The sequence below is a fragment of the Pleurodeles waltl genome, chromosome 4_1 (assembly GCF_031143425.1).
Source record: "Pleurodeles waltl isolate 20211129_DDA chromosome 4_1, aPleWal1.hap1.20221129, whole genome shotgun sequence".
Taxonomy (NCBI): domain Eukaryota; kingdom Metazoa; phylum Chordata; class Amphibia; order Caudata; family Salamandridae; genus Pleurodeles; species Pleurodeles waltl.
Window position 1 is genome coordinate 830,108,315 of NC_090442.1, and position 13,985 is coordinate 830,122,299.

The 13,985-nt window shown below is 43.9% G+C and overlaps 1 protein-coding gene across 1 annotated transcript in view; it reads left to right on the forward strand.

Annotated features, from left to right (window-relative positions):
• RAB21 (RAB21, member RAS oncogene family) overlaps positions 1 to 13,985 on the forward strand; it is a 242,597-nt gene that overhangs the window by 157,685 nt on the left and 70,927 nt on the right. Inside the window, exon 5 of the mRNA XM_069229564.1 lies at positions 1,423 to 1,477. Coding sequence (XP_069085665.1) covers positions 1,423 to 1,477 — 55 coding nt within the window. The remainder of the gene's footprint in view (positions 1 to 1,422; positions 1,478 to 13,985) is intronic.

Here is a 13,985-nt window from a genome sequence, read left to right on the forward strand (position 1 = left end):
TACACACACACACACACACACACACACACACACACACACACACACACACACACACACACACACACACACACAGGTAATGCGGAGTTTATGTGCAAATATATATTTTGCTAAACAAAGGGGGGGAAGTAGGGTTAAAGGGGGAGGGTCTATCCTCCTTGAAGCTTCAGTAAATTTATTTAGAGACCCAACCCCGAAGGGGAAAACTTTCACAGAAAAAAGTTTTTTTGTTAGAAAAACCTCATCCACCAGGGTTACCACTTGGTGGCATGCTTCATCATTGGGTTTCTTCTTGTTCTGCTGCAGAGGCATCCACATTACTAATGCCAACAGTGCTCTCACGTATTCCGTCGGTCGCACCACGCCTCGTTCTCCCATGTAGTGACTCCCAATGTAATTCCATGCCAATGAAGGACCTACTTCTGTTTACATCTATGACTGTTTACGTCTGAGGCTAAGGGGCAGAGCAAATAATGTCCTCACTAACAAGTCAGTTCCCTGTATGAAGGGCATCTCCCTCCCAGAAACAATTGGGTCCGAAGAGTTAGTGGGAGAGTCTTTACTTCCTTCAAGGAAAGGAAGGATGACCAGAAGTAGTGTAAAAAAAAATGTTCAAGTCATTGTCAGCATAAATTGCGTTTGTCAGGATGGATTGGACAAATCTGAAAGAATAGTTTTAGTTAAACTTTACGTTAAGTCATGTTTGTCAGATACAACTTTTTCAAATGGGGTTTCTTTCTCAAATATTAGTATGTCATAGAACCCTTTATCTGCCTATGACCCCCACCTAGTGTCCTTCAGTCAGACAGCCCTTTCCCTTCTTTGTCCCTCCTCATCTTGTAAGCATCAACAACGTCCTTGAAAATATACTGAGATGACGCATCGGCTAATGTCAAACAGCGTAATCTACAGTGCACAAAGCTTAAGGGCAGCTCCCCCTCACATGAATAAAAATGTAAGTTAACTCAATTTATTGTTAGTATTTTGTTCACACACAGTTTTGAAAACTAAGCACAGACTCCAAAGCTTTTCATTGTGGAAAAAAAGTCTAATCTATTTGCTTCGCCAATGTTTTTTTCAAAGTATTTACTCCATTCAGTGCTTCTTCAAATCAGCTTTCTACTGCATGACTTAACGTAAAACAAATTGGTTTTGTTTTGATATCCAGTCCTCAGATTGTATTTGGATTTTGTCATATCATTTAACAATAGTCCTTGTTTGTTAATCTTTATGATGAAATAATGAGTAGTGTTATTGGTTCCTTTATCGTTATGCCTGACACCGTCTCATTTTCTGCAACAGATAATTTTACCTGCTTGTGAATTTGATATCTGCATTTTATAAATAGTGCAAATGCTTAGTAATAGTCAAGGGCACACGGAGCTGTTTAAAATGTGACAATTTATATGTTTGTGTTTGAAATAGGAAACAAAATAGACTTGGAAAAGGAAAGGCATGTATCTGTACAAGAAGCAGAAACGTAAGTTTTACATTCTAATAAACAGAATATCAAAATGGTTTGCATATGTCTTCTCATAAAAAGTTACCATCTGTGATACTTGAATATATAATAAATGATCCATGTTGCACTTTCAGAGTTTAAAATTGAACATGTATTATGTTAGATATCTATCACATTTGTGATAGGGGTGATGTTTTTGATGTGTCATTGTTTCTCTGCCTCTGCAGTTCTTTGTTGTCTTGGAGAAGAAGAAAATCAAATCACCATGGCTCGTTGCAGTTGGCTATTTTAAAAGTCATCTGATCATTTTGCCAGTGCTCAAAAACAATTGACTGATCATTACCTCACAAAATGAATACCTTTTTTTAACTAGTAGGTTTTAACATATACTATCATTAACCCCTTCGCTGCCAGGCCTTTTCCCCCTCCCGTGCCAGGCCTTTTTTTTTGGCTATTCGGGGCAGTTCGCGCTTAGGCCCTCATAACTTTTTGTCCACATAAGCTAGCCAATCCAAATTTGCGTCCTTTTTTTCCAACATCCTAGGGATTCTAGAGGTACCCAGACTTTGTGGGTTCCCCTGAAGGAGGCCAAGAAATTAGCCAAAATACAGTGAAAATTTCGTTTTTAAAAATAAATAAATGGTAAAAAGTGGCTGCAGAAGAAGGCTTGTGGTATTTCCCCTGAAAATGGCATCAACAAAGGGTTTGCGGTGCTAAAATCACCATCTTCCCAGCTTTCAGGAACAGGCAGACTTGAATCAAAAAACCCAATTTTTCAACACAAATTTGGCATTTTACTGGGACATACCCCATTTTTACGATTTTTTTGTGCTTTCAGCCTCCTTCCAGTCAGTGACAGAAATGGGCGTGAAACCAATGCTGGATCCCAGAAACCTAAACATTTCTGAAAAGTAGACACAATTCTGAATTCAGCAAGGGGTAATTTGTGTAGATCCTACAAGGGTTTCCTACAGAAAATAACAACTGAAAAAGAAATATATTGAAATTGAGGTGAAGAAAACTGCACTTCTTCTCTACTTTTTACTCTGTAACTTTTTCCTGCAATGTCAGATTTTTGAAAGCAATATACCGTTACGTCTGCTGGACTCTTCTGGTTGCGGGGATAAATAGGGCATTGTAGGTTCATCAAGAACCCTAGGTACCCAGAGCCAATAAATGAGCTGCACCCTACAGTGCGTTTTCATTCTATACCGGGTATACAGCAATTCATTTGCTGAAATATAAAGAGTGAAAAATAGCTATCAAGAAAATGGGCACAATATAAGGTGTTGAGGAGCAGGGGTTATTTGCACATCTCTGAATTCCGGGGTGACCATATTAGCATGTGAATTACAGGGCATTTCTCAAATAGACTTCTTTTTACACACTCTCTTATATTTGGAAGGAAAAAATGCAGAGAAAGACAAGGGGCAATAACACTTCTTGTGCTATTCTATGTTCCCCCAAGCCTCCCGATAAAAATGATACCTCAATTGTGTGGGTAGGCCTAGCGCCTTTGACAGGAAATGCCCCAAAACACAACGTGGACACGTCACAATTTTTGACAGAAAACAGAGGTGTTTTTTGCAAAGTGCCTACCTGTAGATTTTGGCCTCTAGCTCAGCCGGCACCTAGGGAAACCTACCAAACCTGTACATTTTTTAAAACTAGAGACGTAGGGGAATCCAAGATGGGGTGACTTGTGGGGCTCTGACCAGGTTATGTTACCCAGAATCCTTTGCAAACCTCAAAATTTGGCTACAAAAACACGTTTTCCACTCATTTCGGTGACAGAAAGTTCTGGAATCTGAGAGGAGCCACAAATTTCCTTCCACCCAGCGTTCCCCCAAGTCTCCCGATAAAAATGGTACCTCACTTGTGTGGGTAGGCCTAGCGCCCACAAAAGGAAATGGCCCAAAACACAACGTGGACACATCACATTTTTTTACAGAAAACAGAGGTGTTTTTTGCAAAGTGCCTACCTGTGGATTTTGGCCTCTAGCTCAGCCGGCCCCAGGGGGGCAGAAATGGCCTAAAATAAATTTGCCCCCCAACCCCTCGCCGGTAGCGACCCTTGCCTACGAGTTTGCTCCCCTTGCTTGACATTGGCGCAAAAAAAAAATCCCCGGTGCCTAGTGGTTTCTGCCCCCTTGGGGGCAGATTGACCTAAAATCGGCCGATATGCTCCCAAGGGGGGAAAAAAATACAAATACAATTTGCCCCCCAGGAGAGCGACCCTTGCCTAATGGGTCCCTCCCCATCTCTAAAAAACACAAAAAAAAAAAAAAACACCCAAAAAAAATTTGCCCTGGCGGTTAGAGGTTTCTGCCACCCCTGGAGGCAGATCGGCCTAATAACAATAAGCCGATCTGCCCCGGGGGGGGGGGGGGGTGGGGGCAGAAATGGCCTAAAATAAATGTAACTTTCCTTCCCTTTGAAGCCTCTCTCGGCCTCCCCCACGTGATCGGAAGAGAAATGCAAAGCATTTCTCTTCCGATCGCGCTGGAAGTTGAGCTTCCAGCGCGATGGGAAGAGACCCTGTGACAAATCAGCGCGCTGATGTCACTGGGGGCGGGGTGGAGGGGGTCAGGGGTGGAAGGGGAAGGGCTTCCATCTCTGCCTTTGGGGGTGGGGGGTGGGGGTTGATCACCTCGTCCAGGGCACCGTAGGGGTTAAATAGTGTCACGTATTAAATACAAATAAGACAATATCAATAGTGATGTAGTGAACATTGTCAATGGTAAGGTGATAAATAATGTCACCAATGAGTGTCCTGTGCAGTGTCATCTTCCACCATTAGAAGTTCTGAGAAGTCTCCTTGTGAGGCGAGCTATGATTTTATGGTTAGGGGTGAGTTATGTTTTTTATATCTAAACATAACTGGGCAGTTTCAGAAGGGATGCGGGGGGGTCATATTTCCCAACCGTAATTTCACTTTAACTCTGTTTTAAGAGAATGTATGAGTTTTCTCAGAAAATGTGTAAATAGGAGAAATAACTTACCCTTAAAAAGTTTTCAGTGATATTTTATGATATACTGCAGTGGTTCCCTACCGTTTGACTTCTGTGGACTCCCACTTTATCATTACTGGAACCGGGGACCCAGCCGAATCATTATTGGAATCTGGGGACCTCCACTGAGTCATTACTGGAAAATGGGGACCCAGGCCTACACATTGTCGATGATTTGAACGACAAAAAAATACATACAAAAATACAGATAGAAGCATTCCATCAAACACATACACACATGATAATGCATTCCATTTAATTTGCAAACAAATAAAAAAATGTATTTTAGTAGATTAGGTTGGCGCTTTTCTATATTCAGTTAAAGCCACGCATCATCAATACTATAGTCTATTTGATGCACCTGCACTGCTGTCACGAATCAAAATGAGGATTTTTATGTAATTTTTAGCCTCCAATTTCAAAATCCGTGACATTTACAATACATTTAGAAATTTCCATTTGTACTTTTAGCGACTTTATATACATTTTTATTAATCTGTTAATATTAGCTACTTTTCTAAGCAGTCATGGACCCTCAGAGGAGGCTTTGCGGACCCCCAGGGGCCCCAGTACAACAGGTTGGGACCACTGGTATACTGCATCCACATTTCATGGAACCAACTTCCATAGCACACTGACACTGGCCCTGTTGCCTTTAGCCCAACCCCACTGCCTTCAACCATCTGTAGTGAGTTCTGTGGGCAAATTTTGCACAACTCTATGTACTACTGAACCGAGTGCGCATTGGTGTCTGTATACCACTGATTCAGCTGCACATAGCCTTTGGCCATGCACTGTAGCTGCTAGGTACAGTGTTGATCTGTTTTGTTTACAGTAATCACTTTGCACAGTCTTTGCCGACCACTGTTTTTGCAGTTGAGCAGTAGTTTTGTTTATTTCTTTGTAGCTAAAAACTGATTTGTTTATAAATCTGGCAATATACCCACAGCCACAGATAAACCCAACCTCTCAAAAGAAAGTCTGCTTCAGTATACCTCTACAGGTCACTGCTGGGCATAATAGTCCTCCGCAGTTAATCTAGTACCTCTTGTACGCCTGCATATGAGACCATTGCAAGAGGAGTTACAAAAACAGGGGATCCAAGCACAAGGATCTTCCAAGGACATCATAACCATCACTCCAAGAATGAGGGAAACACTAGCGTGTGGTGTTCTCAGGCCTCTCATCTATCAAAGGGCCTCACATTCTTGCCTCAGATACCTGACTTCATAATGACGACAAATGCCTTTATTCAAGGCTGGGGTGGCCACCTGCAGGACCTGCAGATTCACAGGAAGTAGTCTGCGTTCCAAAAGACCAGGTATATCAACAGACTAGAGCTGAAAGCCATCTTTCTCACCCTGCAAGCGTTTCTTCCAAGGGATAGCAGGTTCTTTGGTGCTGGGTCATACAGACAATACGACCAGCATGCACTATACGTGGCCGTTAAGGCTCTCCAAAGAGGCTCTGGAGCTTTAGAATTAGCTCACAAACCACAAAATGTCTCTGAAAGATGAGCATGTGTCCAGAGTAAGCAACACCTTGGCCGACACACTCAGCAGAACCGAAGACAGCTGCCACTAGAGGGAACTGGATCAGATGGAGCTGGGCAAGATATTCTCACATTGGGGCAAACCAGCGTTGGACCTCTTCACAACAGATAAGAACACCAAAGGCCAGTTATTTGCCAGTTGGTACCCTCCTCTAGGGTCGTGGGCGAATGCCTTTTTGATCAGATGGCCTGGAATTTATACGTACCCTTTCCCCATTCCCTCTCATACCAAAGGTTCTCAACAAAATGAGTGGGAAACACGGTTGCCTCATCCTGATTGCTCCAAGGTAGCCCAGGCAACACTGGTTTATGGAACTCCTCCTGTTGTTGGAATCCAATCATCTTCACCTCCTGGCAACGCAAGCCTTGTTGACCATGAACCAGGATTAAGTCCTACATCCAGAACCAGCCTATCTCCACTTGTGTGCATGGCTCCTGAATTCTACGAGTTCAGAGATCTAGACATTCCTCAGGACTGTGGGGATATCCTACCAAAGCAAGAACTGAATCCACAAACAAAATATACAAGTTAAAATGAAAACAATTCTGTTCATGGTGTCAACAATCTTACCTACATCCATTGGAAGCATCACTTGAGCATATTCTGCTGAGTCTCCTATCGCTCGATAGATCAGGATTAGTGCATACGCCTGTCAGTGTTCACCTAACAGTAACCTCACTGTACAGATGTTCCTCGCACACTGTTTAGCTCTGTTCCACAAAAAAAAACATTTTCAATTGTAAAGGGATTAGTCAGAGCCTTTCCTCTGATACAAGCTCCTCCTCCGGAATGCATCTCAATACAGTTCTCTCCCAAATTATGAACCCCCATTCAAACCCGTCCACAAAGCAGACTGACCTGAAGTTTCTTACATGGACGCATTACTGTTGGCTCTCATTTTAGCTAGAGGAGTCAGCGAAATACAGGCTTTCACATCCCAAGAGTCTTTTCAATGTTTGGCTGATGATTATGTGCTGCTCAGAACAAATCCAAGGTTCATTCCCAAGGTTGTAGGTCAGTTTCATCTCAACAAACCTATCATATGTCGTACGTTTTTCCTAAATCTTCCTTCACCAGCTGAAAGGTCTCTTCATACTCTGGAAATTAAATGAGGTCTATTTACATCATACTAAACATATATAGAAGACTAATCAACTTTTAGTGCCGTATGGTCATCCCAACAGGGTGCTTCAGTTACAAAAGCAACTATTGCAAGATGGATTTATGCTACCATGCAGTTTTACCATTCAAAAGCTGGCAAACCACTTGCAGTCAAGGTATGGGTGCATTTTACAAGGACACTGTCCATCTCGGCTGCTCTTTTTGCAGGTGTTCAATTGGAAAAGATATGCTGTGCTGAGACTTGGAAAAGCACCCACACTTTCATGCAGCACTACTGCTTGGAATCAGCACTGTGCAGTGATGCAGCCATAGGACAGGCGGTGTTACGTCACCTGTTCCAATAACATGATCCTCTGTTCATGGCGAAATTTATTGATATTTATATAGATATTCATGTAATGTTGTTGTGTACTACATGATTGTTTCATCATAGATAGAGTAATTATACTATAGAAATATAGATATGAATTAAGTTGTTATCTGCCATCCTCAAAGGGTACTTAGATTACTACAATGTTAACTACTATATCTGCTTGCTAATCCGATTCAAGCATCTGAATATATGAAAGATCCAATACTGGAAAAGAAAATGAGTTACTTACCTGTAACTACACATCTCCAGTACTGATCTCATTCATGATAACCTTATCCCTAAAATCCAAGCACCTGTCAAAATTCTTCACTTTTGAGATGACCCATCGGGTGCTGGTGCCTACTCCTAGATGTGCCTCCCCCCGATTCCCTTCCCCCACAAACGATGATCGCCAGGGTCATCAATTACCGGGGCAGGGACACTGAATCTCAGACGAACTCCACTGTGAAAATGCTGTGGTGAGGTTATTCCTGGACTTCACCTTGCAGGTTCAACAACAGCGTCCCAATTTCAACAAGGTCAAAAAAAGCCCTGTGTGCCAAGGAAATTGAATATATGATGTTATATCCTGCACGACTGTGAGTGGTGGCTGAGGGCAAATACTGGCATTTTACCTCACGAAAGGAGGCCTGGTACTCGCTGGAGGGCTGGCGCATGGTGGATCAGCACAGCACCTGTGGACTCAGGCGAGGTCGTACACGGAGAGGCCCTCTAAGCCCCCTGTAGCTGATGGAGAACCTAACCTAAAAGCTGAGCCCCCAGGGGACACAAAACTGAAGAAGATAACTTCAGACTGGCAACGCATACATTGTGCTGGGCCGGGCAACGGGGCTACCCACCTGCTTTTGCAGAGGTGGAGTGCACTTTGAGGGTGCTACTACAGTGCTACTCTTTAGTAACAACAAAACTGTTGATGTGCTAATTGGAAATGTTCGGGGATATACAGTTTGATATCAGTTTTTGTCCGTCCTAATTGGGCGGAGCAAACTAACCCCTATGTTTGGTGCTTTCGGGGATGCGTAACAGGTGCTCTGCAAGTTGGGGCAGTGTGGGCAGTTTTGAGCCTGCTATGCAGGATTGTTGGGTAGTGGTGATTAGTTGGAGGGCTGCTGCATATTTTGTTTTTTCATAGGATGTGCATGTTTCTGCTCTTGCTCTGTTTCTGCTTTACAATTAACTTGGTAAATCAGTGTTATAAGGCATACTTAATGGTGGGGAGGATGCGCAATGGGTCCCGCATTTGGGTGGCCCGAATGGGGCCTTTCTACGTCTCAGTGACATCATGACTCCTAGCTTAGACCAGCCCTGAAAATCCTTACCTGAATCGTTAATGGACTCAGTAGCAAAATCAAGCGAACAATAGTGATGCAATTTCTCCACAGGCTGGCTCGATGTGGTTCTTTTGCAGAAAACCCACCTTAAGGGAACCCCCTATAAGGCACTAGACAGATTTGGCTATAAATTGTTAGCCCAAGCAGGGTTTACCTCTAATTTGAGAGGAGATGGGATCCTCAGTAAAACCTCAGTCCCCTATGTTCCACACAACACATGGTATGATCCACTGGGGAGGTTTGTGGTGCACACAGGCATCTGGGAGAGCAACACTCTGAATACATGCTGCCATATATGTGCTGCTGCGCTTACTCGCAGAGACCTTCCCTGCTCTTAATGCCTCCCTGCTGCGAATGCCCCTAGGTATATTAGTACTCGTGGGAGACATGAATGCCCTTATGGACCCCGACTTGGACAGGGATCCAGTACTAACTAACAGTGGGGACCCTGGCCCTCTCAGGCCTTTATGGATGCGTTGGAACTGCCTGACTGACTTATGGTGGGCACGTATCCCAACCAAACACCAGTTCACACACCTGCCTGTGGCCTACGGGCATCCCTCTTGATTAGACTGTTTTCACTACCCTTCTCCATGGTCCACAATTTAAAGCTGCCAATCACAAGGCGCGTGGCATTTCCAACCACTCCCCAGTGGAGGTGTGCCTGGTTGGCCACCGAAGGACGACCCATATGCCTCAATTTCATGATCCACGGCTTCGCAAGGACCAGACTACTAGAGACCATATCGGAGACCGGACAGACCAGTACTTCCCGGAGAACAGAGACGTGGTTGCCTCTCCCTGCATCCTTTGGGAAGCCTTCAAGGCGGTGATTCATTGCCACGCTCAGGTTCTGATTGGGGGGGGGGGGGGAGGAAAATGGAGGACAAACTCTAAATAGAGGCGCTGGAGTGCGAAATCCTGCCTCTTGACACCTCTGTCCAGAGAGGTGGGGAGGATAACTCCCAAAAGGGCTTCAGCTCCACCTCAAACAGCAGGAGTTGAGGGAATGCTTTGAGGATTCCGCTTTTCCTCTACAACGTGGGTGACAAAGTGGGCAAGCTAATTGCATGGTTGGAAAAAAGGGACAAGTAACGGAACTGGGTGCCAGAAATTCACTACAATATGGGGGCTCTCCATGCAAGGGTACTGCCATTGCTGATGCATTCTGGGATTGCTACCAAGATCTATACGCCATACAGACCACTCGATCAAGTGACAAATGTGTGGAACTCTTGAAGGACATTTCCCTCCCTGTCCGAATGGAGAACGACAGACAGTCCCTTGAGCAACACCTCACAGTGGGCGAAATTCAAAGAGCCATTAGAGATCTACAGTCTGAGAAGGCTGCTGAGCGAAAAGGCCTACTGGTGGAATTATTTAAATCCATAGCTGACAAGGTGGTGGGTCCCATGTTGTGGACATGTGTAGATCAGCCAGGGAGGAGGGTAGGTTGCCAGAGGACCAAAGTACAGCGACAATAGTAGTGATCGCAAAGAAAGGTAAGCCCCAAGGTGAGTGTGGGTTGTATCGACCCATATCTCTCTCAAAGTAGAGACTGCTTGCTAAGGCACTCGCATCTCATCTGCGGAAGGTGATCATTACATATCCTTTGACGTCCTTCAGACTGACTACAGGATGGGGAATACTGAACGCTACTAATACTTAAAATTGGGACATGCTCTGTGAAGTCCTATTACAACAGAGGAGGAGCAGCAGCATGAGTCCTCGCCACTGGGGGATTGTCTCTTCCTGGGCCCCATGCCGGAAAAGGTGGTCTCCCTGACATATCGGAAACTGATTAACAATTCTCCAGACCGACTAGGATCCCTGCAGAGGGCTTGGGAGGGCAACCTTGGACTCATAGATGATGATGACTGGTCGGAGGTGGTGCAGAGTCCCAGGGAGGTGGCAATCCAATTATGATTTTGTCTTGCCCAGTTGAGAATAGTGCACAGATCGTAGTGCTCCAGACCTCTTTTGTGCAAACCGGAGAGGTGTGCATCGGACCCTTGCGATAGAGGTTGAGATCAAGTAGGAACGTTCGTTCACATACAGTGGGACTTCCCATCTCTCCAGAGCTATTGGAGGGATATAACAGAGATAATGACCCAGGTGACTGGCCTCACACTCCCACTGGAGGCCAGCTGGCTCCTACTACAAATAAGTGGTGAGCAAGTGTGGCCCAGCCATCAGAGAATCTGACTCAACTGGCGGCTGGGGTGGCCACATGTAATATAGCATGGGCCTGGGGTGCAGACAGACCGCCCAAGGTGGTGGATTGGGAAGCAGATCTTGACTAGTGCCACCTTGCAGGACATATGGTGTACTAAAGTAGGGTTTGCCCAAAAAAGTGGAAAAAGATATGGGGCAATCGAATAACCTACAGAGATCAAGAGTAGGAGGGCATGAGACTTTACAATTAGGATTGGGATCTGGCCACAGATGCATTACCGCAGCCACCCTTGAGATGGTTGCTTCCACTGGATGGACTGCATTTGTGAAGCCTGTATTGTTGATTGTGTTATCACCTTGCCAGTGCTGTGTATGGAACACTGAATACTTGTTTAATAAAAAAAAAGAAGTTATAAAGAAAAACAAGACTGTAGGAGATTGGCTTGTTGTGATTCCTTTTTGTCAGACAAAAAACATGCAGTAAGTCCATCAACATAACTGTGTTAATGGAACTCTACTGGTTGTGACAGCTCTTTGGGGTGATGTTATCACCACAGCTTTTCAGCATACATTGTCTACCACTGGTAAAACTAATCTAAGTATTAAACACTTTTCTATAAATATGCTGATGGTTTTTAGCTTGCTATCAAGATCTCACCCCCCTTTTTATTAAGTATTATTTAATGATACATTAGTACAGTACTAAATATTGACCACCATAACAGTCTCAATAGATATCTGACGAAACATAACAATGTAGTATACGTCATACATGCTCTATAGTAGGAATAAAAGGCTGACAGCCGAAGAACAACCTATGTCAGTATGCATACCCTTTAAAAAAATGTGTGCCCTGAGGTACCAGCTCACTACCGTTAAACTAGTTACCCCCTCCTTGTGTTCTGGTCTGAGATTTCCAATGGTGTCATAAATCCCCTCTTTGATCATTATTACTCTCTTTCCTAATTAGGTAAGTCCTTAGTGGGCCCCATATGTCTCTAGTGCAGGCTTCTCCAGTGAGTATCTCTTAAGCTACTAGTAGCTAGCTGGCGACCTGAAAGTAGTTCTCCTGCATGCACCCCAGACTATTACATTGGAAGCTTTTATTTAGGTGAATAAATATATGTACACAAAAATTAAAAAGTGTATTTAAGGTGAAAATGTGTGCATTTTCAGAAGCAATAAGCTGATGTTTGGAGAGAAATGTTTGAATTTCAAAATATATTTAAAGCTGATATTTGTGTGTTAAATTGTGTGGCATTGGGGAGAATAGACATTAATGTTGTTTACTTGGTGCCAGGGGAATTGCAGCTTTAGATATTATATATTATCCATGGAGTGGCATCCCACATTGCAAAGTATTTTTACATTACTGCTAACAACTGGTCCTTTACTGCGGTGATCACTGCTGGTAATCTTGCATATGATGGCCACAACTGTTTGTCTGATGTTGTCACTATTTCAACTAATATTAGTTGTTCCAGATAGCATTCATTGAGCATAAGTAGCTCTTATTACAGAGAAGGTAGGAGACCCCTGCTAGGGAGTGACCCCACAGGCAGCAATATATTTGATGCTTCTGAGTTTGAACTGCAAGACGTAAAGTCTGTAAGCCATTTGTCTGCAGTGGGGGGTGCTTCCCTCCCCCATGTCTTTGTCATGAGGACCTCTTGGACCCGAGTTGGTTCCTACATTTCTGAGCTTCATTTTATATTTAATATTTTACACATTTTAGCTGCATCGCTTTTAGCAGTGCCATTTTACACACTTAACTTAATTGTGCTTGTATGATAATATTCTAGGAGTATATTGTACGAGTTGCTTGTTTTAGTTAGCCTGTTCTCGACATGTAATCAGTACATTCTGTTTAGACAAGGAAACAGTACACAATATCCTAGTGCTTGAGTTGTTAGTTCAGGCGACCACGCCTAACATCTAGACATTGCATTGCATCAGAGCTGTACTTCTAACACAGTTGCACAGATGCACTGACTTGAAAGGAGCAGAGGCACATTCCACCTGCGACCATCCTGGAACAAATACTTGGTTCGACAATGAGCTCTGCTGGCACTAATCTATTGGCTTCCCAAGAGAATTGCCATCCAAACTACAAGCTGACACCATTTCCTGGTATGGGGCAGGAAGAAGGGTACAGCTGCTATGTTCTCACATTCTGATGTTCTGTCGTCCTAATAAGCAGTCCTATTATTTTAGAAGGAACGCCATAGGTACCTGGTGTTTGCCAAAGAGGAGGGCTAAACCATCAAACTTCCTACAGTGCTAGGGTATGAGTTTGACATAGTCCAACAGTGCTGTCACTGCCTCAGTCTTTAGTGTCAGGCCCGCAATATCATTCAAGTTATGGAATGGTACACTTCACTGTTAGGCTAGCGCCTTGAATTCCCATGCCAAATGTAAAGAAATTCAGCAGCGGGAGCATTGCATCTTTCAGATACATCACTGCCACACCCAGTCACATTCTACTGAACGCTGTAGGTATAGCCGTTCTGTTAAATCTAAGGCCTTAGTGGCATCAAGAAACACTGCCACTGCCTTCAAACGCAGGTGAATTTGGAGCAGAACAGTGAAAAGAGTACGGAGACTATCAGTACTAGTTCGCTGTGCTATAAACCTGGATTGTTCCGGCAAGACTAGGACATGCAACAATGAAATTAGTCTTGCTGCTACGTTATTTGTCAAAAGTTGGCTATCGGTATTTATAAGGATAGTGGCCTGTGAGTCACAGTCATGTGCAGGCTTTCCAGAGATAAGTACTGTGATAACACCTCCCCCTCCACCGTAGGCAGGTGTCCCTTCCCTGAAGGGCTTCATTATAAATGTCAAAGAGGTATGTGGCAATGAGGTCACCATATTCTTAATAGATCTCCCCTTGCAGTGCCATCACTGCCCAGCACCTTTCCCTTTGTGAGGTCTTTAATAACGGAGAGAATATCATCTATT